Source organism: Geotrypetes seraphini, chromosome 4 (assembly GCF_902459505.1).
Source record: "Geotrypetes seraphini chromosome 4, aGeoSer1.1, whole genome shotgun sequence".
Taxonomy (NCBI): Eukaryota; Metazoa; Chordata; class Amphibia; order Gymnophiona; family Dermophiidae; genus Geotrypetes; species Geotrypetes seraphini.
This window is the reverse complement of record NC_047087.1, coordinates 234,728,417-234,753,501: the sequence shown is the minus strand read 5'-3', so window position 1 is coordinate 234,753,501 and position 25,085 is coordinate 234,728,417. Positions and strand designations below refer to the sequence as shown.

Genomic DNA, 25,085 nt, shown 5'->3' with positions numbered 1-25,085 from the left:
ATGTGTCTTATGCTGCTCTGTCCCCGCGACTATCGACCCTGTCCCCGCCCCGTCACCACTGTCCCCGCCCCTGTAGCATCCATACAAGCCTCAGTACTGCAATAAAGTCAAACCTCGGTTTGCGAGTAACCTGGTTTGCAAGTGTTTTGCAAGACGAGCAAAACATTCTCGCAAAACGTGCCTCGCAAAATGAGTGTTGACTCGATTTGCAAGCACCCCCCCGATAACCGGCATCGCTCACCCCCCGCTCGCAAAGGCCCCCCCCGTTCGAACCGGCACCCCCCCTTGGCGCAAACCGGCACCCCCGCCCTTACAACTTAAACTTCCCCCCCCCCCCCCGGTCTGGCACTGGCACGCAGCCCACAGGACGTGCCTGTGCTGCTAGAAGATCTTCCTGCTTCTGCCGGCGAGAGGGAGAATTAGAAGTCCTTGAGCATGCGCAGATGCATACTCAAGGCCGGCAGAAGCAGGAAGATCTTCTAGTGGCACTGGCACATCCTGTGGGCTGCATGCCGGTGCCAGACCCGGGGGGGGGGGGTAAGTTTAAGTTGTAAGGGCGGGGGGGGGGGAGGGCAGTTCGCACGGAGGGGGGTCTTTGCGAGTGGAGGAGGGAGAGCAGCACCACTGGCCTCGGGGGGGGGGGAACGTATCAAAGCGAGTTTCCATTATTTCCTATGGAGAAACTCGCTTTGATATACGAGTATTTTGGTTTACGAGCATGCTTCTGGAACAAATTATGCTCGTAAACCAAGGTTTCACTGTATTTAGCTTATTCCTTCCTTATAAATCAAAGTTCTGGCTACTGAATTAGAAAGAGAAGTTCAGCTGGCAGGGCTTTGTTTATTTTATCAACACAACTAATATACTACTTTATCCTAAAGCAAAAAAACAAAACAAAACAAAATATATATTAATTTTTTTTTCTACCTTTGTGGTCTGGTTTTTGCTTTCCTCATCTCCTCATTCTTTTCCTTCCATCAAATGTCTGCCTTCCATCAGCTTCTGTTCCTCCACACCCCACCTTCCCCAGTTCCCTTCAGCGTCTGTTTCTCCCCACCCCACCTTTCCCAGTTCCCTTCAGCGTCTGTTCCTTCCCACCCCACCTTCCCCAGTTCCCTTCAACGTCTGTTCCTTCCCACCCCACCTTCCTTCAGTGTCTGTTCCTTCCCACCCCACCTTCCTTCAGTGTCTGTTCCTCCCTACCCCACCTTCCCCAGTTCCTTTCAGCATCTATTCTTTCCACCCCACCTTTCCTCCCTTCCTGCTCCTTACCTTCGCGGTAGGCAATTTCTCTAAATGTGCTTCCTACCAGCAGCCGGAGTGTTGAAATCACATGTGGCTGCCGTAAAGGTCGTCTCTGATGCAACTTCTGATTGTGTCAGAGATGACCTTTATGGCAGCCACACGCGATTTCAACGCTCCGGCTGCTGGTAGGAAGCACTTTTAGAGAAATTGCCTGCCACGACGGTAAGGAGCAGGGAGAGAGATGCTCAGGCGGTGGTGGCGATCAGGAGGGAGGAAGGGAGAAGCTTGTGCGGCGGCTATCAGTATGGAGGGAGGAGCACGATCAGTAACCGCGTGCATTCCTTCCCTTCACTGCGGAGATAAGGCCATTCACTGCTCCACGGAGTGGTGAATGGCCTTCTCTCTGTACCCGCTGAAAAGGTTCAGATCCCAATACTGCCTCACACACATACTCTGTCATCTCTGGTACTGATGCATCGGGGGGGGGGGGGGGATCTCATTAGAAAGAAAAGAACACACATGCAGTTGTATGGCCCAAGAAATGTCCCGTTTATTCAGAGTACTGCATACAGTGGGACTCCCATGTGGGATCCCTAAGTGGGTCAGGGTAAAACATTGTATAATATTAAGGGGAGGGTCTATAGAGTGGGCAGACTTGATGGGCCTTGGCCCTTTTCTGCCGTCATCTTTCTATGTTTCTATGTTTCTACATATTTATAGCATTTCACATGGGTGAGTTTTTTCAGCATATGACTGTAGGAAAGACCATATTTGGTAACAGGATACATAAAAGCAACTAGAAAGAGGTAGCAAACATAAGGGGGGGGAATAGTGGGAAGTTTCCATTATAGCATATAATACTGTCTTGTCTAAGGTCTAGCAATGTTTCTTTTTTAACAAATGTTTCTTATCAAAACAAGTCAACTACAGAACAAAATGGGGACACGGAGCTCAGAACACAAAAAGAAAAGACCTTGTGGTTTCTTGGCAAAATGTAAACTGTTTCAGCAGTTCCTTTTACACAAGCAGGAATAGAAAAACTTACAAAGAATATATGTGCCCCTTCACCCGCGGCAACCAATCCTTTTCTCTCCATTTCGGCAGGTTACCTGCGGCTAGCCACAGGTAACAGCCACCGTGTAATTCTCTAACATGGACTGTGGAAGCCATGTGATCGAGGAGGGACTGCGTGCCTACGTTGGACAGGAAGGCACTCGTGCATGTGTGGTGCGGGCTATTGCAAACTTTCTCAAGTCTTAAAGTCGCGATGCACTTTTAAAGTGTCCGTACCAGGGCTCCGTCGGTGACGTTACCCATGTGTGAGAATATGCTTCCTGCTTATCCTGGGATAATTTCTTTTATCTTTCAACATGAGGAAAATCCCTGTTCCTAACTAGAGAGCAGAGTAAGGTGATAAAATGTAGGATCGAATCTAAGTTCCCATCCTGTGTTTTGGAAGGAATTGTAAAAAAAAGGACTATTAATCTGGGTCGGGGAGGATTTTTGCCAGTACTGGCAAAGCTGTTAGAGCCTAAGAGGCTAAAAATGGCCAATAAGCAGTAGGGAGCTGTTTCTCTTATTGGCTTACTAGTCTTTGAACAATAATAATAAAAAAAGAAACTCCCAGGCAAAACTCAGGGCCTAATCAGGAAAAGGGATCAAGAGGAGTTCAGACTAGAGAGGATCTGAAAGAAAGCTGTAGACATCCAGCTGATTTTTGCAGCAACTGCAATAGACCATGGCTGGTTCCCTCTAGACCAGGGGTGCCCAACGCGTCGATCGCGATCGACCAGTAGCTCAGGAAGGCAACGCGAGTCGATCGCGGAGCCTATCCCGGGCTCTGTGATAGACTCGTGTTGCCGTCCTGATCTACGGGCCGATCAGCCTTCCTCTCCAGTTTTCTTTCTCCCTAGGGCCTTTTAGCTGGGCGATCCGCCCAGCTGTCATCTGCCGCTGCTGAACAAAAAACCGGGTCCTGCCTTCGCGGAAACAGAAAGTAGGCAGGACCCGGCAGGAAGAAGAACAAATGCTTGTCTCCCGCATTAGCCCGTAGCGAACGCTTGCTTCAGGGCTCTCAACATGTGCGTGCCGGCTTCTCTTCTCTTCCCTCCGAAACCGGAAGTTATGTCCGGGGGGGGGGAGGGGAGAAGGGAAGCCGGCGCGCACATGTTGAGAGCCCTGAAGCAAGCGTTCGCTACGGGCTAATGCGGGAGACAAGCATTTGTTCTTCTTCCTGCCGGGTCCTGCTTACTTTCTGTTTCCGCGAAGGCAGGACCCGGCAGCATTTCCCCTAATAGGTCGATCGCGATCTTGGGCTGATCAGCCTTCCTCTTCCCGATGGCAGAATTGACGTCAGGGAGAGGAATGCTGGTTGGCCGAAGCAGGGAGAGCTTGGGGCCTGTTATTGGTGGCGTTTGGGTCCTGGTCCCCGATGGCAATGGCAGTGGCAGTGGCTTGGGGGAGGGCAGGGAGAAAGAAAGAAAAAGGGCAGGCAGGGAGACAGAAGGAAAGAAGAGAAACAGAAAAAAATGAAAGGGAGGCAGAGAGAAAGAAAGGGCAGGGAAGAGGAAGGAAAAGTTGGGGGGAAGAAATGAGGTCTGGAGGGGAAGAAGCATACAGGCTAAAAGAAGGGAAGAAAGATTGTATGCACAGTCAGAAGAAGAAAGTGCAACCAGAGACTCATGAAATCACCAGACAAGGTAGGGAAAATGATTTTATTTTAAATTTTGTGATCAAAATGTGTCTGAATTTATATCTGCTGTCTATATTTTACACTATGGTCCCCTTTTACTAAACCACAATAGAGGTTTTTAGCGCAGGGAGCCTAGGAGTGTCGAGAGCAGCGCTGGGCATTCAGCGCAGCTCCCTGCACTAAAAACTGCTAACGTGGTTTAGTAAAAAGGGAGGGGGTGGGTATTTGTCTACTTTTGTATGGTTGTTACTGAGGTGACAGTGCATAGAGTCATCTGCTTTGACCTCTTTGAAAACCCTGGAATAGGAATGATGATTAACATTTTCTATGCGTACAGTGTGCATTGTGTTTTTTTAAAATTTTATTGTTGGTAGATCATTGTGACTTGGTCATTTAAAAAGTAGCTCGCAAGCCCAAAAAGTGTGGGCACCCCTGCTCTAGACCTTCTATACCTGAGGACAGAGAGCTGCACTGGTATTTTGATATTCTTGAGGTCTTTGGGACCAGAAAGATACATTCCAGCAAATACCCTTAGAAGTTCAAGCAGGTCTGTAAGGACTGAATCCCAGTACAACTTAAGACAGTGAACAGATACTAATGTCTTCAAGGAATTTTACTTTTTCCCCTTGCACATTTTCTTACATATGGTTCTGGATAAGTAAGATTTTTGGAAAACAGGTCCAGAGCACAAAACTCAGCAGAGTACTTAGCCTAGTACCCTTAATGATATTCAGGCTGTTACGGAGATGCATCTTATTTCTATTTCTGAGGAAAGATTGAAGAGTCTGGGATGCCCATCCAAGAGACCCACAAGAAAAGGAAGAATGAGTCTGTTATTCCGTAAACAGTGCGGTATCTATTCCGTTATCTTTGCCAGATAATCTGAGTCCTTCTCCAGGATTTTCTTCCGTGAACACAGAACAAAAGTATTTGTTTAGCATGTTTGCTTTTTCCTCTTCATTCTCCACATATCGGTTCATAGCATCTTTTAGACTTGCAATTCCATTTTTCATCTTCCTCCTTTCACCAATATATCTGAAAAACTTTTGTCTCCCTTTATTACATTTTTAGCCATTTGCTCTTCCGCCAGTCTAAAGGTTTAATTGTAGAATTTCAAGTGATATATCTATGTTAAATTGTTAATATCAATGTTGATGTACTTGATGTAAGCTATAAAATGAATTAAGAATTTAAAAAAACAAAAAAAAATAATTTTTTGCTTTCACCTTGCGATCAGGCGTTTGCTTCTAAATATGGCCTCCAAGCGTCCAGAGAGTGAATTACAAGCATCTACAGGTACTCCAAGTGTTGTCCCATGCAGGAACTTAACCCTATTTTGCCAAAAGGATCCATTGTTCACTTTACACGATTTTGAGTCATAACTTGTATTGCTGGAACCTAACCTCCATTTTCTCACAGACTCAGCGTTATGTTATTTGCATTTCAGGAACATTTTTGGAAACCATACTATCACGAATAACGAGAACAAGTTGTATAAACAGTAATCTCCTCAGAATTCAAGCTCTTGTCAGATGAGACAGGACTGTCCTCTCTCACCCCTGCTGTTCCTACTATTTTTGGAACCTTTCTGTAACTTTTGAGAGACAATCCTTAAAATACAGGATATGAGGTTGGGAAAACAGAAGGTGAAAGTGCTGGCTTTTGCAGATGATATATTTTTGTTGTTGAGAATCCAAAAGAATCTTTAAGATGAGTGCTGGAAGAATTTTGGATAGCTGGCTTAATATTAAATTGATTGAAAACGGAAGCCATTCTAGTAAGAGGGGATGTAAGAACAAAATAGAGACAAGTTTTCCCCCCTAAAATAGACTGGTGATCATGTGAAGTATTTAGGCATACAGCTCCCAATGACTGGTAGGACAATAAAACTTAAGTATGACAACCATATACAAAAAAGGTATAGAGTGAGATAAACTGCACCGAGCGTCAGTTATAATCCTGAAGACAAAAGACAGAAAAACTCACATGGAGTTGAAGGAATAACTATGGCCACATTTCTGGGCAGAATGGATGGGCCATGATAGTTTTTCTCTGTTAACATTTACCATATTAACTATATTTAAAATGTAAAGAACATAATGCTTCCTTAGCCTACCTTTTTAGGAAGTGTGAGGTGATTCCAACAATACTAGATTCAGGCACTTAGATATCTAGAATGGATTCTGGAAGTGGCTCTGGGAAAGTCTGTCACTCTACTCCTGGCTTCAGGTTAAGAAAGGGAAAGAGGAGAAAGGGGGGTGAGATTTGATATACTACCTTATACTGGTTACAATCAAAGCGGTTTACATATAATATACAGGTACTTATTTTGTACCTGGGGAAATGGGAGGGTTAAGTAACTTGCCCAGAGACAGAAGATGCAATGGGAATAGAATACAGTTCCCTAGGATCTCAGGCTGCTGTACTAACTGTTAAGCTACTTAAATTGGGGCAGTGGAGGTCCTTTTAAAAACTGTAAACGTCTTTATAGGGACTCCATGTCACCTAGAGCATAAGGTTTATTGTTACATTATTAAAAAGATAGTCTTATGATATATTTTTTTATAAGCACTGGGGTAGCAATTGTTTTTGGGGGGAGAGGGGCAGACATATTATTTTTGGAGGGTGGGAAAAACTTGCAAATGTTTGTATGAATGTTGGACATTGGACTTGGAAGTATGCATGATTTATTCTGATGCAGTTCAAATGTCTTTCTTCCCCAAAAATTATTTTTATCTAAGCATGTCAGACAAAATTTGATAACATTCAAGATGTGACTTGGGTGATTTTAGTTTCTGTTTCAAGACTCAGAATAAAATATATGATTTTGAGGCAATGAGGTTCAACCTCTCCTTGTACTTAATAAAGCTGATGTAATGCTCAATCCACAAGGGCATAAATTTCTCACAAAAGAATAAAACTACAGTATATTCACCAAAACCCACAAGTCTGATGGAGAACTCAAGTTAGTGTGCAGAAACGAGGTACAATATAAATGGAAAGTCAGATATTTCTATCTGACCAAGTCAAATTAGACAGGACTAATGTTTAACAGTTTTTTTCAGCATTTTCTTAATGTTGCTATTATTGCCTAGTACCAAATCTAATGAAATCAGCATAATGGAAAAATTATGTGTTACCTGATAATTTTCTTTCCTGTAGATGAATCCAGAGACTAGTGGGTTGTGTCCATCCACCAGCAGGTGGAGATAGAAAGTACCGAGTTAAACTTATTGGATGGAAAGCTTCCTGGCTAACGAGTATTGCTCTTGCCAAAACATCAGGAACTCTATAAATAGGGGGAGGGAACCCTCCTCTCCCATAACTCATCCTCTGTAGCATGCAAGTATTGCCACCCCTTTATACAGGCCCTCTTGTAAAAAGGCAAGACTCTAAGGCAGCGATGCACGAAACAGTGACATGCCCTGCTGACCACCAGGAATCAAATACTCACCATACCCAAGTGTAAGCTGTGGACATGAAGTAATTCCTTGCTTGCTTAGCTTTGACCTTTCAATAGCCAGGGTGTAAGATCAAAGTGGGAGGGACCCTCCATCAGGATGGGACCCTAAGACAACAGATCCATGACACCAGAAAGCACAACTGTCTGTCCTTCATGAATGAGAGCTGCATACCAAGGATGACATGGCCAGTCTGGAGCTTCTAGAACTACCCTTCCTGGATACCTAGCTATTCGATGCAATAACCTGCCTATCATCGGCCAGGGAGGAAACAGGTAAAAAGAGACTCTGGAGGCCACTGCTGAACCAGCTGTTTCCACCAGCATTTTGCTATCCTTGTTCAATTAATCATTCTTTCGAGGCTGGACTACTGCAACTCGGTCTATTTAAGTCTGACCAAGAAAAGTCTACAAAGACTTCAGCAGATCCAGAATACTGCAGCTAGACTGATCTTTGCAAAGAGCAAATTTGACCATGTTTTGCTGCTCTTGCTACAACTCCACTGGCTCCCAGTAATTTCCAGGATCTACTTTAAATGTGCCTGCCTAACTTTCAAGATTCTCCATGGCATTCTTCCCCCTTTAATTCCTCTGTCTTGGAATGCTGCAAGACCTGACAACACCAGATCTATCCAAAAGCTCAAATTATCTTTCCCCTCACTAAAAGGCGTTATTCTACATTGGAAAACTAAGGAAATCGCTTCACTTCGAAACTACAGAACTATGGAATAATTTCCCTGCCCAGCTGCGCAACCTGGACTCTTTCCAAATATTCCGTAGACACCTGAAAACTTAGCTATTTTTAAAAATGTAAATTTATGCTTCCCCCTACCACCAATTCCCACTGTACTTCCCTTTTAGCTTTTGTAAACCGTGTCGAGCTCTATATTTATAGAGAAGATGCAGTATATAAGCTTAAAGTTTAGTTTAGTTTACACCCAAGAGCTTTACCAAATCCTCAATTATAGCAAGGCACAGCAACATTTCTTTATCAATTACATTTTCTTTTATAGTAACAGCCAGAGATTTTGGTCAACTCCTTTACTAAGTTGTCCCACTCTCTATCATCATAGTGAATATCCAACTCTCTTTCCCAGTTAAACCCGTGTAGTAAATACTTTGGAGACTCCTCTTTCAAATAATGAAAGATAGCTACCTTAGAAGATTTGTGTGAGGATTTTTGCATCATTAAAAGCTTTGTTTTATTTATTTATTGATACATGCATAAACATCCCGTGTAGGGTTTTGAAATGACTCGGCTAATCTTGTAAATGGCAAAAACTTTCATCAACCAACTGACCCCCAAGTCAAAAATCCTATATAATCTTCTACCTCTAATACTTTGTAGTCCAAATTGAAAACAATGAGATTAAATAACCCAACTTTACAAACTCCACAAATTGTTCAAGTTGAAACCACAATTTGAAAGAGTAGTTTTATACCATTCCACTGCAACTTTGGGTTGTGCCGCAAGGTAACACTGGCACCTATGTGTCTTTATAAAATACTAGTATAAGAAGAAGAAATAGTACTTACACTGCAGGCTTGGACATTTATACCTGCTCTTGAGCAGGTATAAATGTCTGTGCTTAGGTTGTTTAAGTATGTGAATAAGTTAGTTTATTTTATAACCTACATGTGTTCTTGCAAACTCTGCTGCTCAAACTCTACCTTTGTATACACCTATCAGCAAAGTAAGCACTATCACCCATATTTTTACACTAGTTGGAATTTAATTAACAGGGCACATATGTATCCGTGTTATATGCAATCCTTCTTCCTGATACACAGAGCACCAAAAGTGAAACTTGTGTATACTGGGACAGATTTTCTTTTCTTCATCTGTTTTCCAACACATTGGATTTTTGTGCTGCTATACAAAAGTAAATCAACGAAGACAGAGAATGGACACAACTAAATTCATTTCACTAAGCAGCTTAGGCTGAACTTCAGGTAGTGGTCCCTAAAGTAAACAGGCAGTGCTATTAAATATCCATCTCTGTTGTTTTTCATGACATTCTTTATTTCCTATTTCTACCAACCTGCATGTCTCCATTAAGAATCCCGTACACTTCTTTAGAATCAATGAAGTTCTGATATACCTGACGTTGTTCATCTGTCAAACGACAAAACAGTACCTACAGAAAAACAAAACCATCATCTTTCATCAGTATATTCTGTCAGCTTGCATAGGTTTTAAAAGTTCCACGGAAAATAGAAATTGTTGGAGAAATTGAAAAGTCTACTTTTAATCTACTAGGAGGAAAGGGAGGTCAAAGAGTTTTTTCTGATAACTTTAGTTTTTAAAACTACCGCCTACAGACAGGTTACATGTTTTGTTGCCTAGACAAAACTTAACCAGTTATAAATGAAGTGAAAAAGGCATGCAAGAAGCATGGTTAACATTTATGCAGACAGAGCTAATATTCAGTGATTTCTAGGCAAAATTATCTGGTAAACTGGGCTATCCTAAAGTTAACAATGACTTACCTGGTTAAATATAGACAAGTACACCCAGCAGCCTTAATGGACTAGATCAGCTGACTATCCAATTAAAGCCAAAAATGGATAACTTTAACCAGATATCTCCCTACTGAATATAGGTACCCTTGCATTTATGTGTTTGTCACTGAGGATGAGTACAGTTTTAAATCATCTGTTACACTGAATGTGGTATTTTTGTGAAAGGAGCATTTCATCCTTTTACAAAGTATTAACAGATTGATAGCCCTTTCTCGATTTAAATGAAAATAAACCACTTCAGATTGACAAAAGTAAACCGAGTACTCTATTAACAGGATTCACTATTGTAGGACTTAGAGCTAGACTGTACTCGCCATCTAATGATGTTTTCAGTAGTGGGAGTACAGCTCTGGAACTTACTTCCCGGAGTTATGAGACTGTGTAAAGATCATACATGTTTCAGGAAACAGCTGAAAATTCAACTGTTCATTGATGCATTTATGTAATATGTATAGACTGAACACTGAATAAATTTGGTGCTCCATTTCCCTATGGGTTAATATAGTGATGACGCAAGATGAAGTAAGAACTCCAGCTTGATAAAGTTTGATATATTAATGCTAATTTTTCTTGATGTACATTTGGGGCTCCTTTTACAAAGGTGCGTTAGGGCCTTAACGAACGGAATAGTGCGCGCTAAAATGTTGCGCGCGCTAGCCGCTACCGCCTCCTGAGCAGGCGGTAGTTTTTCGGGTAGTGTGCACTATAGTGCGCTAATCCGATGTGTGCGCTAAAAACGCTAGCGTACCTTTGTAAAAGGAGCCCTTAGTTTGTCTTTATAATATGTATGTTGTTTTGTACATTGCTTTGATTTTAAGCAGTTTATAAATTTTTTAAATAAATAAATAGTACTGAATACCCATTACAATCATCAAAGGAATTCAGTGTCACTATTTGATTTGTTCTGAAAATGGACACAGTAAAATGATTTTGGAAATCTAGACATAAATGGATAATTCAGATTGTTAGAAACAATTTTACAATAGAAAACTACAAGACTGAATTTATGGATATTTATGCTTGCGGCACTTAGCTTTCTGTTTGACAATTTCACCTAAGCAGTGCAACATGCAATAACTATACTATTTAATTCATTTTTGGCTTATGAAATGCATTGGTTGATTTGCTGCATAAAAGTGAAGCACTTTGCATCTAATCCTCATCACTTGGCTCTTTCAATACACAAGACCAAGTGAAACTCTTGATATTACAATAGGTTAATGCAGCTATCTGTCAGTCATTCATCTCTGCATGAGTGCTCCTCATAATGTTTCAAAAGACTTGATAGACAAGATCACTCTATTATCCTCCACAAGGCCCCCTACTCTTGTGTTAGGAGTCTAGTTTTCAATGGACAGTGATTGACAGTCAACAACATTCAACTAGTTTAATCTAATTTAAGAGAAATCTGTCCAAACACAGGAGCATAATCTAGTACAAAAGATCAAGAAAGCTGTGATAGTTGGCCAAGCCTACCTTGATAACATTAATACACATACTAATTCAAATCTTATTTGCTTTGTTATTTCTATACTCACGATGTTCTGGCAAATATATGAATAAATATCAAATAACTGTTTTAGCTGGCAAATGCCTACTATTTGTGTCCCATCCATTAACTACCACAAAGTCAGTAACGAAAGAAATGGGAGTAGGTAAAGGCAATTTTCCTCTTTAATCCATGCTGCACACCAGAAAATATGTACAACTATTCTGCTGTATAACAAAACAAACAATGGAGAAACTGGAAACAAAATCAACAGTTTAAACTGGAAATTGTGTTTGTTTTGTTCAACCATTCTGCTGTACACAGAGAGAGCTTCAAATACTGAAAGATAGTTAAAAACTACCTTTTGAAGAATCTGGCAAAAATCTTCAATGTTATTATTTTTATTCTCACACAAAACATCTTCTTAGTTATTTATTCTGCAGCTGCGCTTATCTTTCCTTACCTGTTCATTTTTATCTGGTAATGAAAGACTCATTTTCACATCAGCTTTCATTCTCCGTAAAAGATAGGGATTTATGGTGTCACGTAAAACACAGGCACACTTATAAGCGGTTTTAACCTGGAATAGGGAAGCAAGGTGAAAAAATGGTTCTGCTACAATATTTCTTATTTTACTATTAGATTTTGCAATAACAGCAGCATAAGAAGGGAAACTAAAGTTGTGAAAAATTCTGAAACACGTTTGTTTTAAACACTCTTGCATATGTTCCTCTTGGGAATATCCCAACTTCTGGTATCGTTTAATTTGCTTTTTAAGTCAATTGCTTATTTTGGACCTTAATTTCAAGAGTTTTGCTGTAAACAAAGAATGGGAGAAAAAAAAAAAGAGTTAAGGGGCTTTGATTGAGAAAAACATCCAAAAAGTGGCACAAAGTGGCGTATGGACATTTCTGTCAGAAAACATCCAAATTACTATTTTTTTAGACAGTTTTCTATGCAGTTCATATGCAGTGATCTAAGGGCTCCTTTTACTAAGCTATGATAGCGGTTTTAGCGCGCGCTTAGCATGCGCTAAATTGCCGCGCGTGCTAGATGCTAACGCCACCATTGAGCTGGCGTTAGTTCTAGCCGCGTAGCGTGGGTTTAGCACACGCAACAATTCTGCGCGTGCTAAAAACGCTATCGCAGTTTAGTAAAAGGAATCCCAAATCTCAAGGGGGGGGTTGGGCGACACTAGAGTGGTTTGCAATTTGAATATATTTCTGCAATAGTGGAACATTGTAGAAAACATTCAGGGCAAAAACTGGACATTTGAGGCTAAAACTGTTTCAATAATGAAAACATGATTAAAAGATCCCCATACTGACCAAAAGACCACTGTAAGGATGAAAACATGATTCCCCCGTACTTCCCCAGTGGCCAATGACCCTCTCTCAACCACCCAAAATGTAAAAAAGAGAAGAAAAAAAAAAGTACATACCAGCCTGTGTGACAGCTTCAGATGTGATGGCCAGTCCTATTAGGGCAGCAAAGCAGGTCCTGGAGTAAAGGGGTCAGTACAGTGGACTATAGAGATAGGAACCCAGGTCCATATCCCACTCTAACTAGTACACTTTTGGTGGAATGTGTGAGCCCTCCAAAAATAGGTAACACTTGCAGGCATAAAGACTATTGTGATGTACAGTTGGGAACAGTAGGTTTTTGATGGGTTTTAGAGGGCTCACCATACAATGTAAGGAGGTAATGGTGAGATATGTACCTGGGACCTTTAATATGAAGTTCACTGCAGCGCCCCTTAGGGCGCCCTACTGCTCTGCTGGGATGTCTATGTGGCTAGTCTACTAAGAATGCTGCCCTCTCTCCCTCCCCCAAATACATCTTAATGGCTTGTTTTTTGTGCATTTTCCCCTTGCATGTTTTTTTTTTCTCCAAAAATGGTCCTAAAAGATAGATGTACTGGGCTCAAAAATGTCTAGCAAATGGCTATTTTTGAAACAAAAAGTTGGACACTTTCTGGTTTGTAAATGACCATGTTTTCTACTGGATGAAAGGGTAGTTGAGAAAAGGAGAGATGGTGGATCTGGGGATGGTGGGGTCCATCGCTGCAGCTGCGGGGATGGAGATGAAAAAAAGGAAAGATGCCAGACCTCCGAAGGAAGGAAGGGAAACGGAAGGGGAGGACAGAGATTGAAGATGGATGGTTAGCACGGAGAAAGACGAAAACAACAAATGGGCAGGAGACCTTGGCAAGCGAGTTATCTGATTTGAATAATGACCAGACAACAAAAGGCAGAAAAAATAATTTTATTTTCTGTTTTGTGATTACAATGTGTCACATTTGAAATGTGTATCCTGCCAGTGCTGGTAATAGATAGCAACATGAGCTAGCATTTAACAGAGAGAGAACATAAGAAGTGCCCCTGCTGGGTTAGACCAGAGGTCCATCATGCCCAGCAGTCCGCTGGGTGAAGAGGTGGGTGAAGAGGCTATAAATTAAACCCACCAGGATGTTTGAAAAAAACACCTAATAGGGCAGGAAAATCGGTTTCAATAGGCTGAATCGAATCAAAATTTTTTTGCCTGAATCGGGCAGCACTAGTTGTTACCCTCTTAAGGCAGGGTTTCCCAAACCTGCCCACTGTTGAAGATTTCCTGTTTACAGGTGTGTGACAGTTGTCAATGATGATATGAAAACTGAGATTGTGAATGAATCAAAATTAAGTGAATAAATTAAAATACAGTACCTGCACATTACAATTTGGAAACTCAGCCTTGAGGCCTTGTAATAAAGAAATGAAGCTCACAGATTGGCATTCCCTTTCTAAACTGCTGATTCTAGATTTTAGCTAATGCTACGGAAGTTCAGAAGGTTGATTTTGTGACTCTTAAGACAGTACCATTCTTCATTTACATCCATGCAGTTTATAGAGAAGGTTCTCAGAGGAACAGGAAATTTGGGTGTTTTACAGAGAGAATCTGTTCCTTGTAGATTAGAACATACAATGCTAATTGGGAGGTCATATGGATGCCAGGATGTAGATGTCAAGACTAGGCTTTTTACTGACATGATTGATATTTGAAAAGGTCAGAGATCAAAAATGATTTAGAAAGAAAAAGTGAAACACTGCCACCTGCTGGGTTTAAAAACTTAACAGAATGGACTTTTAATGTTAACATTGACGTAAGTCAGTTTTGGAAAGAAAGTCATGTGATCAACTATGCCATTGTATCCTAAAGCATTATAATTATTACAAATGATGTCACATAGGGTATAAATCTGTTTGTCCTTGGATTCTCCCTTTGAAAAACACTGAAATTCTGATGGCTTGCTCTTTCCAGACAATGGGAGCACTAATAATTAAAACTATTTGTAATCATGAGCTTGAGCTTGTATGCATTTTGTATTGTGTCTTTGTTTGGTTTCTTGTTGAGCTCAATAAATATATTTGACTATAAAAACTATTTGTTTATTACATGGCTTTCCCTAGTCTGTTATTTGAATTCACAGAACGGAGTCTCTAGCCCAATCATGTGGGAGAGAGAATCCATTCTGGCAATTCTTTTGGCCTCGATGTTCAAGTCTTCCAGCCTGGCTTGAACACCACATAATCCCAAAGAAAGGTAAATTAGATAAAAGTTTTATTTATTTAGATTTATTAACTGCCTATTCTTAGGAGAAGCAGCATAAAATCTGTTTTATTACTTGGGATCTAGCTAGGTATGTGAGACCTGGGTTGGCCACTGTTGGAAACAGAATACTGGGCTTGATGGTCGGTCTGTCCCAATATGGTAATTCTTATGTTCTTAAGAGATTCACCCTTATGTGGTTTACACTGAATACTAAACAGGTACTCTTAAGTATTCTCCCTATCTGTCCCAGCAGGTTCACAATCTAACTATGGTATCTGAGGCAATGAAGTGCTAAGTGACTTTCCCTGAGCAAAAAGGAGCAGGCTGGGATCAAACTCACAACCTGAGGGTGCTGAAGCTAAATCTGCCTAGTAGCGAATGACATGGGAACAAATTGTCTCTGTCCCCACAAGAACTCAATTTCCCCATCCCGTCCCTGTGAGTTTTGAGGTTGTCCTTGTCCCATTCCTTTAAGCTCTGCCTTAACTGCACAAGTGTTTGAGGCTTGTGCAGATGAGGACAGAGCTTGTAAGAATGGGGCAGGGACAGGAAAAGAAGTTACCAGAGCGGGAAAGGAAAATGAGTTCCAGTGGGGATGGGGAAAAATTTGTCCTCCTGTCATTCTCTACTGCTTAGTATATATACATTTATAACATGCATGCTGATCAGGATAGGAAAACCCAACTGCTTATTTTTAACGCACTACCACAGAGCTGTACAAGTACAAAGAGTAGAGATGGTGCCTGTTTCATCTAACGTATAATTAAGTAAAGACAAACAGGGGCATGTCTCTAGCATCTGAGAGGAGTTAGGTGTCGAGCTCCATGTTTGAACCAAGGTTTACCCAGTGAATAAGGGGAAGAGATAGACCCTGTTCCTACTGTACTGTTTGTATGGAAAATTCTGGTCTTTAAATGTTGCATATTGGTCTGATTTCAGGCTGGCCAACAGAGATATAAACCTGGTTCTTACACTGAATGCATGCAAATATTTGTGTCATGAACCAAATCTGTTTGTAGCATTCAAGGTTAGGAGCTCATCATTATGGCCTTTTAATTCTTGTTTTTTTCTTATATAAAAAAGCTTCACCATGTTACCACAGCTAGGAGTAAAGATCCTGTTAAATGAGCCAAGAACTTATTTGCATCATGTAGCTAAATTTTACAAAAAATGTATACTAAGTTACAAATATTTTCAAGGATTAGTATATAAGGCCCCAAAATAGAAATCAACAAAAACATCCTTCTGTAAAGTTAAATGCACCAGCAACTGATGTATTTTACTGTAGGAAGACTGCATTGAACAGTTGTGTAAAAAAAATATATATATATATTTTTACTTAGAAGCATATACTTTTCATTAGTTGTAGTGCTTCTTGTACCTTGAATTTTTTTCATTAATTTTAGTCTGATTGCTATCAATATATTCTGTTTCAGAAGGCCCTGATATTAAAATTGCATTATCCTTTGTGAAATCATTCTCCCTTGGGCAACCCCCTTTTATCTACGAATCTATGTGTCTAATCCTATGCGAGACTGAAGCCACATACAACTAATCTGGAGAGCTTGGAGATCAAAAGGAAAACTAGCAGGGGCTTGTCAACACTGCAAGGTAGCAGACAATGAGTGCAGATTAGTGCCCACTGGAGACTGTAAAAGTTAACAGAAGTAAAACCTCATGATCCCAAAAAAATAAAAAGGTCAGTCTGGTCTTAAATGGAACATCTGGCTCTGTAATGGATCCGTGCTATATAAGACAGGTATTAAAGGAAAATAATGGGATATAACGGGTAGCATATCTTCAATGTACAGTACTTGAAAAAGGAAAGAACAGCTATGATGAACGTTAGCAAATTTTGACAAGACATTCCGTTTAGTAAACTGAGAAAGAAGAAGATAATTTAAATTCCTGGAAATATAAAACATATGCCAACAAGACTAATATTATGAAGTAACCCAATTATCTTCTATAGAATAAAAGCAAATGTATCAAATAAAGGAAGTCATTTGCTAAAAGTGCACTATATCTACCACAGGACTCACAGGGATAAAATGATGCACCATAACCACTAGTTAATTTTAATCTAACTTAGGGGTCCCAATGCAAGCTGAATATTAATTACTAATCATATTAAAATGGAAGGGAAAGGGGTAACCTCACACCTTTTTTCAGTAGTGTTACATGAATGCTTCCCATGTTCACCTCAAAATATGTACCTGAAAAAAGTCTTGAGAATTCCCAAAGGGGGCCTATGGAACATTGGCCCTTTCGTTCTCACCTTAATTCTGCTTTAGAAGTAATCTCCAGAAGGCCAGTGCAAAAATATACTATATGATGGAACCTTTAGATATCCTCATCTTTTGAGACTTGTATTATTTATTCACACTGAATACAGCTGATATCAGAAGAGATCACAGAAAGACAAATACAGAATATAGCTGTAAATAAAAATTACAAGGTCCATCTAGGTCAGTATTCTTCACTACAAAGCTTAGGGGACAGTGGTGGATCCCCATAAATCTTTGTCTAGTACACAGTCTCCCCTCACCTTCTCCTCAGTCCTACTGCTGGAACACCACCTTAAATAGTTATTCTATTTAATACATCTCTTGATAAATTTGAGCAGTACATAGAAAATGCCTGTCTCTTGTATATTACTTCAAAGCTCTCAGGTCATTAAAACTTTCTATTATATTGCTTTTTGCTCATAGTTATATAAATTACGTCTTTAATTCTCTACATCTAAGATTTATGATGTACATTTTGTATTTAGTGACCCTCCTTTGGACTATCTCTATTTATGCAATATATTTCTAGAGCTGCAGCCTCCAAAACTTTCACTAATAAATTTGTACAAAGCAGTTATTACTTTTTTTTATTTGCTGGTTACAGATCTGCTTTTAGAAGAAATATTAGGTTCTTACCTCGATAATCTTCTTTCTTATAGATGTGTCTAGTAGTCTTGAATGCTAGGGTTAAGCATCTGAACTTGCAAGTTGCTTGCAGAATGATATCACTTAACTTTCAACTCTGCCCCCTTCCCAGTAGGCTTGCTCCTGCCTTCTCAGTTTATGCAAAAGCAGTCAAGAACCACTATAATAGAAGACATCACTGGAAAGAGAGCAACAGGGAGAACTCCCCAACACTACTCATACATTTCTGTTCTGCTCAGAAACAAGTATAACATTATCAAAATTATACAAGACTGTGTGCACTAACATTTATGGAGCTTGCAGCTATTCGCTTGTCCTGCTAAGAAGCAGAAACTCAGGCATAATACCCTTTCATTTATTTTTTTTTCTTTTAGCTTAGCTGACAGAGAAATTTGTCACAGTATAAAATTAAAACCATAGGCAGGCGAAGTCCACTCACAGGGCAGGGCTTCATGACCACTAGACACATCTTCTGGAAAGAAGATTATCAAGGTAAGAACCTAATTTTCTTTCTATGTAATCTGTCCAGTAGTCCTGAATGCTAGGGACATATCAAAGCAATCCCCTGGGTCTAGGGTGGAACTACTGAGCCTGCTGTTAACACAAGGGACCCAAAAGCGGCATCTTTCCTGGCTGCCACATCTACTCTATAGAACCTCCACCAAAGATGTGGCTACGTCATGCCCAGAGGCTCAGGCAGTCACCCCTATGTAGATTTGTAGAGCAACAACATGGTCTGCTGTTCATAGTCTATAGAACCTGGTAAAGAAGAAGTAAAACAGCCTGATAAATCAGGGATGTGAGCAGCTACTCAGGGGATGGTCCCTAAGCTCCAAAAATATTACAGCAGGCTGTGTCTTCTCCCAGACAGAGAGGTCCTAACAAGAGGAAACCTTTGGGCATTGACCATCAAACATAAAATGACAGAACCCCCCAAAAAATAAAAATAAAATAAAATCGTAGAGCAGATTAGAAATATATCTGAGTAACTTGCTTTAAGAAGAAAAACTGAGAAGGCAGCCCGTAAGCCTACTGTGAAGAGGCGGACTTAAAAGATGAGCGATATCATTTTGCAAGCAACTTGTGGGTTCAGATGCATAACCCTAGAGTTCAGGACTACTAGACACATTGAACTAAAAATTTGTATTTTTAATTTTAAAACTACCGGTTAAAAAAAGTTTGAAGAGATAGGTCATAGTGAATTTTTCCTGAGAAGTGACAACAGACTTTCAGTATTTGTCAACACTAGGAAGACTCACATACAACATATAAATTAATATCACTCCCTACTGTAATTTGTTGACACACATACTAAGGCAACTATATATAAAACTTAGAAATGCAGCTTGAATGCAACAAAATTCAAAGTTTTAAGATTTACAATTAGTCCAGAAAGTAAGCAAAGAAAGTGAGACATGCATTACCTGAACTGGGGATGCATTTGCATATCCTCCCATGGTGATCGGAACAGAGAACTGTTCCATGAAAACTGGCAGTGTTCCCAACTTCCCCGGAAACACAAAGTCAAACAGAGACCAAAGCTCCTTTAGATTATTTTGCATAGGAGATCCAGTCAAGATGATTCGATGAGGAGTACGAAACTATTAATATAAAAATCATTTTTTATTAGTTTGTAGTTTAAAAAAACACGTGTCAATTATCTCAGACAAAGAGACTACATCAGATTTTACTTGCATTATCATTTTCCCAGTTAACGATAAGCTCAGGATTTCTGGGGTAAAGTTTTCCTTTTAGTAACATTTTTCTAAGCACACAATGACCTGTCTGTACTTGACATATAGCAATGGCTATTTGGTTAGTCAAAACAAATCTATACCATTAAATTTATGCAACATTTCAAAAGTAAAAGAAAAGCTGCATACACAGACATACAAAGATGCAGATGCATGTGACTGTAAAGTAAAGACAGGGTTTTTCAAACCTGTCCAAGCTACCCAATAGCCAGTATGGACATCCATAATGAATATGTATGCAATAAATATTGCTACTTTTTGGGTTTTTACCAGGTACTAGGCCACCGTGAGAACAGGCAACTGGGCTTGATGGACTATTGGTCTGACCCAGTAAGGCTATTCTTACATTTAAATAAAGTGGGACCTTAATGAATATATTTCACCCAGCTGCCTACAGTATGATCATTGGAAGAAAATTAACCACTATAAAAAGATAAGTTAATTTTACATATTAATATTAGACTGTTGAATGGTGGTACAGACAATAATAGTGTGATGATGGTCTGACGGCAGCCGGTGTTGTGTATTTTTACACTTATACACTAATGGTTGTGGGTCTGAGCACTATTTAAATCAATTATTAATATTTATCGAGTAATATTGTGATATGAATATAGTTATTTAATTTATTATCACAATTGGTTATTATATTGATCCCTATATTTATTTATTATATTTTACCTTATACATTGTCAATATTCTAAAAACTAGTTTGACTGCAGAGTCCTTAAGAGAAGTTGGGAATGCCCCCATGTTAAGAATAGGCAGCACAGTCTTTGTTATAAACTAAAGCCATGAATAAGGAGAATTAGATTCAAAAGTCTGGTTTTTCCTCTCTTGCATGCAAAGAGCTAAAAGTACAGTACAAATATACATTAATTTTTAAAAAGTAGTTTTCCTGCAGTTTACAGGGTTCTTCATGCTCAGAGCTAGTTTGGGATATGCATGCTTTCACTGAAACTCACTTGCCTCATACTAGAAGTCAGTCTGGAGTTATTTCTTTTCAAGTGTATATAGCATTACATTTGAACAATACAGAATGCATTTCTACTTGACTAGCTCTCACATCTTTTCAATGATTTACTTTTGTTCTTATATCATAAAGATATGCTATTTTCCTAATCATTTCAGCCTAACTGACTGGCTTTGTAATTTATAGACTTATTCTGTGTTATACAATCTACTGTAAAATGAAGTGCTACCTTTCTCTAAACAAACTTCAAAGAGCTTCTGTGGCTATTTTTCTAATGGACCTCATTGCTCTTTTCACTGGGATGTTGCATTAAGTGCATCATGCCTGCAAAGAACCTTAGGATTCATTGCTATAAAACTCAGTCGTTGCTCTGAAAATGCACATTTAAAATAATTATATGAAAAAGAAATTACAAAGACCAGTTTATGCTGCAAATACTCATGTTTTTTCTGTAATCTATTTTTAAATAAAATTAAAATTTTTAAGAGTTCTTAACCATTTTTGATTACTTATTGCAAACAGTACTTAACATACTTGCTTACTAGCGACTGTGATGGCTGTGTGTGGGTTCCGGATTTTGTGCCCCTCATCTAATATCACATAATGCCAGTCATAGTGCTGGAGATGGTCCTGCATCAGTCGGATGTAAGAATAGGAGGTAATCAGAATTCCAGAGTAGGCTCCAATTTCACGGATCAGCTTGACCTAACAACAACAGAAGCTTCAATGTCAATGACAAGGATCAAGAGATGAAAAGCTGTACCCTCAGCACACAGCTAATATACGGAGAAAGAATACTGGTGGGGAAAAAAAAAGTCCCTGCAGCTTTAAGTACAAAAAGGAGGATACGGGCAAGGTGATAAAGCGAGTACGTCAACAGAGCAGAACAAGAAAACAATAGATGCTCTGTTTCTACAGCTTCTGGAAATCTGCAATTAAGAGTAAGAAAAAGGAACATAGTATTGACATTTAGGGGCATAGTTATCAATGAGACTTTTTATTAAAGTTTTACCACAAGCCCCATTTTATGCAATGAGATCTCGTTACTATTAACTGGGGTTACAGCAAAACAATATGTCTTAATGGTAGTCCACTTTGATAACTTCTCCCTTATTGTACTAGTATTTGTACTTTGACTGGCTTAAAAATAATATTTTGCTTTTCTATAATTACTTTTATACAAATTGGAGCAAACTTTATAAAAAGGATATTTTCGTGGATATGTATGCCAGTATACAAGCATAAAAGGCCTCATCTAAAATTACCTCAAACAATGTAATTACATGTGACTTTAGAGTACGGGTTTTCAGGGGAAGCGTTTGTGAGAAGTTACAATTTATGTGCTAAAATTTAGGCCCTGTTTTACTAAGGTGCGCTAACCGATTAGCACGCGCTAAATGCTAACGCGTGCATGAGCGGATGCATGAGCGTTTAGCGCACATTAATTCGATTAGCGCGCGCTAATCGGTTAGTGTACCTTAGTAAAACAGGGGGTTAGTCTTAATCCAAAGCAGGTGTAAATGTCAGCAACCTCAATCTAGATGCTACTTCATTAGAATTTGTGCTAGTATTGTATAGACACACACAGGCATTTGTCCGAAGTGCTCACAAAGCAGCGTGCATTAAAAAAAACCAAAATACACCCAAATACAATTAAATTTGAAAATTCTTCTAATGGAAAATGAATTTAGTTGCAACTTCATTTTGCCTACATAACTTTTTTATTTTGTTTACTGAGAATACACAATTTGAAGAACAATATATTAATAAGAAAAAAAAAGCCAACGAAAATACTACATTTGTGGTAAAATGCAATATTTTGCAACTGTGAAATCAATAGATATCAAACTAAGCTCTATGTCTTTTGTTTGGCATCCGTTGTCCCACTTCCATTAACTATTACCTCTTGGGATTCTGCAATCCTAACGTAGGACTCTATTGTTTTGTATTGTCTCAGTTGTTCCAGATCTGCTCAAGCTTATCTCAGATCACTGGGAGGACCATCAGCTAGTCTGGTTTTCAGGATATCCCTAATGAATATGGATGAGAGAGATTTGATTATAACTGAGGTGGTATCATGCAAATATCTCTCATGATGGTCCCTCCAGAACAGGTTTGAGAATTACTGTTTTAGATCACTTGACTGTGATCTACTATATCTGGAGTGCCAACCCTACTTAGATCTTTTCACCAACAATTTTATAAAAGCAAAACTTCATCCAAGCCACTCTGCAATATTACAACAAAAATAATAAACTAAAACTTTTTGTTATACATATACAACTGGCTGAAATGTTAGGGTCTGAAGACTGCAGCAAAAGCCAACAAAACACATTCAGAAAGTCTGTGACTAGAAACTAGTCTGAAATGATACATTTCTACGACAAAAACATATCCTTCACTCAATCAGCAGTTTTATAACTGGTCACAGTCATCAGTCTGTTGAAGCCTCAAGACTGCATATATTGCACAATTGATGAACTCATGGACATAACTGTTGACACATGCATAATTCTGTGGGTTTAAGAGTGGGGCTGAAAGAATTCTGTCCTACTGGAGATTTCCCTTGCAAGGATCACCAAACCATAACTGCCTCTCTCTAAATCACACTAGCATGTACAGTCAACTTTGTTCAGTTTTCTGTAAATACATTACATTCTGTAAGCTTCTGGAGAGATCCACAGAATTTCCTTACTGTTCTGTATTCAGAAATAGCAAGGGATCTCATTCTATCAACCTTGCTCTATCATTGACTATTACAGAAACCTCTATCTGAACATGTAAAGACAAGTCATCTCGAGTGATTTCAAATTAAAAGCTTGTAAAATATGTAACCTACCCCAGTTTTTGCAATTAATAGGGGGATGTCTGCAATTAGCCAGACTTAGTGAACACTGAGCTGTTGTCATTAAAAGATGTTTTGTGAAAAGTACTGCTGTTATTCTCGAAGCTCATGAGACCAATCCCTCCTAGAGGGCAAACAGTGGACTGGTAGAAAACAACAGCCATAAATCACGCTGTCAGACAGCAAGGAGAACAGAAGCGAAAACCAGGCACATGGAGGCCATTTGCAGGGAAGTACAGTATAGCAGCTTCCTGGACAGGAATTACTGAACCCGTCATTAATTAAAATTTCTTCCCAGCTAAATATTTAACACACATTCATTTGTGCTGACAATGGCAAAGAAAAAAAAAAAAAGAAACAAGGTATATACCAACAAAAAACTGGATTGCTGCTCAATTCTGCTCTGCTGACTGAAAATAGTCTCAGAATACCTCAGAATTTAAACAATAAACAACAAAATGACTATAATAATGCTTCTCTCTTTAGGTTCAAGATTTTTATCCATTTTGCTTACCTTGTAAGGAGAAGAAAATTTTTCAAGCTAGTGGAAATGGACTATTTGAAAACTGACCACCATGTGTAAGGCAAAATGTAGCAGCACTGTGGAACAACTTATGAATTTCAATAAACTGTATAGAAGGAATTTTGGAGGAAGGTAAACCATATCCAGGGACTTTGCAGCTCTGCAGCTTGTGAGAAAATTGTCCTCCCTTCTAAATGTTTAAATTAAACAACAATAATCGGTGCCATTTCTGTGCTTTCAAAGCTCTGGCTAATGTTCTTGCTTAAGTTTGAAAATTCCTATAATTGTAGGTAATAGGAAAGTTTTCCAGAAGAAATCGACCCGTGCTATAAACCTTATTACTGTTAAATCTTCATTAATAGATAATAATGCATCAAAGCTTTTATCAGATTCTCTCACCCCAGTCCCAGTCCTCTATTGTAATGCCAGATCCGTTTGCAACAAACATCAGATAATCAGATTTATTATTTGATTTAGATCCAGGCTTCATGTGTATTACTGAATCTTGGATCTCTCAGGATGATACTTTTACCCAAAAAGCAATGTTACTTACCGTAACAGTTGTTATCCAGGGACAGCAGGCAGCTATTCTCACTAGTGGGTGATGTCATCAGACAGAGCCCCGGTACGGACGTCTCACAAGCACGTGTTGCTTGTAGAAACTTAAAGTTTCTAGATGCCCGCACCGCGCATGCGCCGGTGCCTTCCTACCCGGAGATCCGGGCGTGTCTCCTCAGTTCAGGTAGCTAGCCTGAGAAGCCAACCCAGGGGAGGTGGGTGGGACGTGAGAATAGCTGCCTGCTGTCCCTGGATAACAACTGTTACGGTAAGTAACATTGCTTTATCCCAGGACAAGCAGGCAGGTATTCTCACTAGTGGGTGACCTCCAAGCTAACCTCAGTGGGATGGAGGGGGAGTTGGCGACTTAAGAGAATAAATTTTTCAATACTGTTTGGCCAAACTGTCCATCCCGTCTGGATAGGGTATCCAGACAATAATGTGAGGTGAATGTGTGAACCGAGGACCAGGTGGCAGCCTTGCAAATTTCCTCGATTGG

At 39.6% G+C, this 25,085-nt stretch overlaps 1 protein-coding gene across 6 annotated transcripts in view; it reads right to left on the bottom strand.

Moving 5' to 3' along the window:
- Positions 1 to 25,085, bottom strand: part of ERCC6 (ERCC excision repair 6, chromatin remodeling factor) — a 200,914-nt gene that overhangs the window by 52,849 nt on the left and 122,980 nt on the right. For all 6 annotated transcript variants that reach the window (XM_033941635.1, XM_033941630.1, XM_033941634.1 and 3 more), the window contains 4 exons: positions 21,195 to 21,365; positions 19,358 to 19,534; positions 11,873 to 11,989; positions 9,440 to 9,535 (listed from right to left, as the gene is read on the bottom strand). In XM_033941635.1, the coding sequence (XP_033797526.1) occupies positions 9,440 to 9,535; positions 11,873 to 11,989; positions 19,358 to 19,534; positions 21,195 to 21,365 (561 nt within the window). The remainder of the gene's footprint in view (positions 1 to 9,439; positions 9,536 to 11,872; positions 11,990 to 19,357; positions 19,535 to 21,194; positions 21,366 to 25,085) is intronic.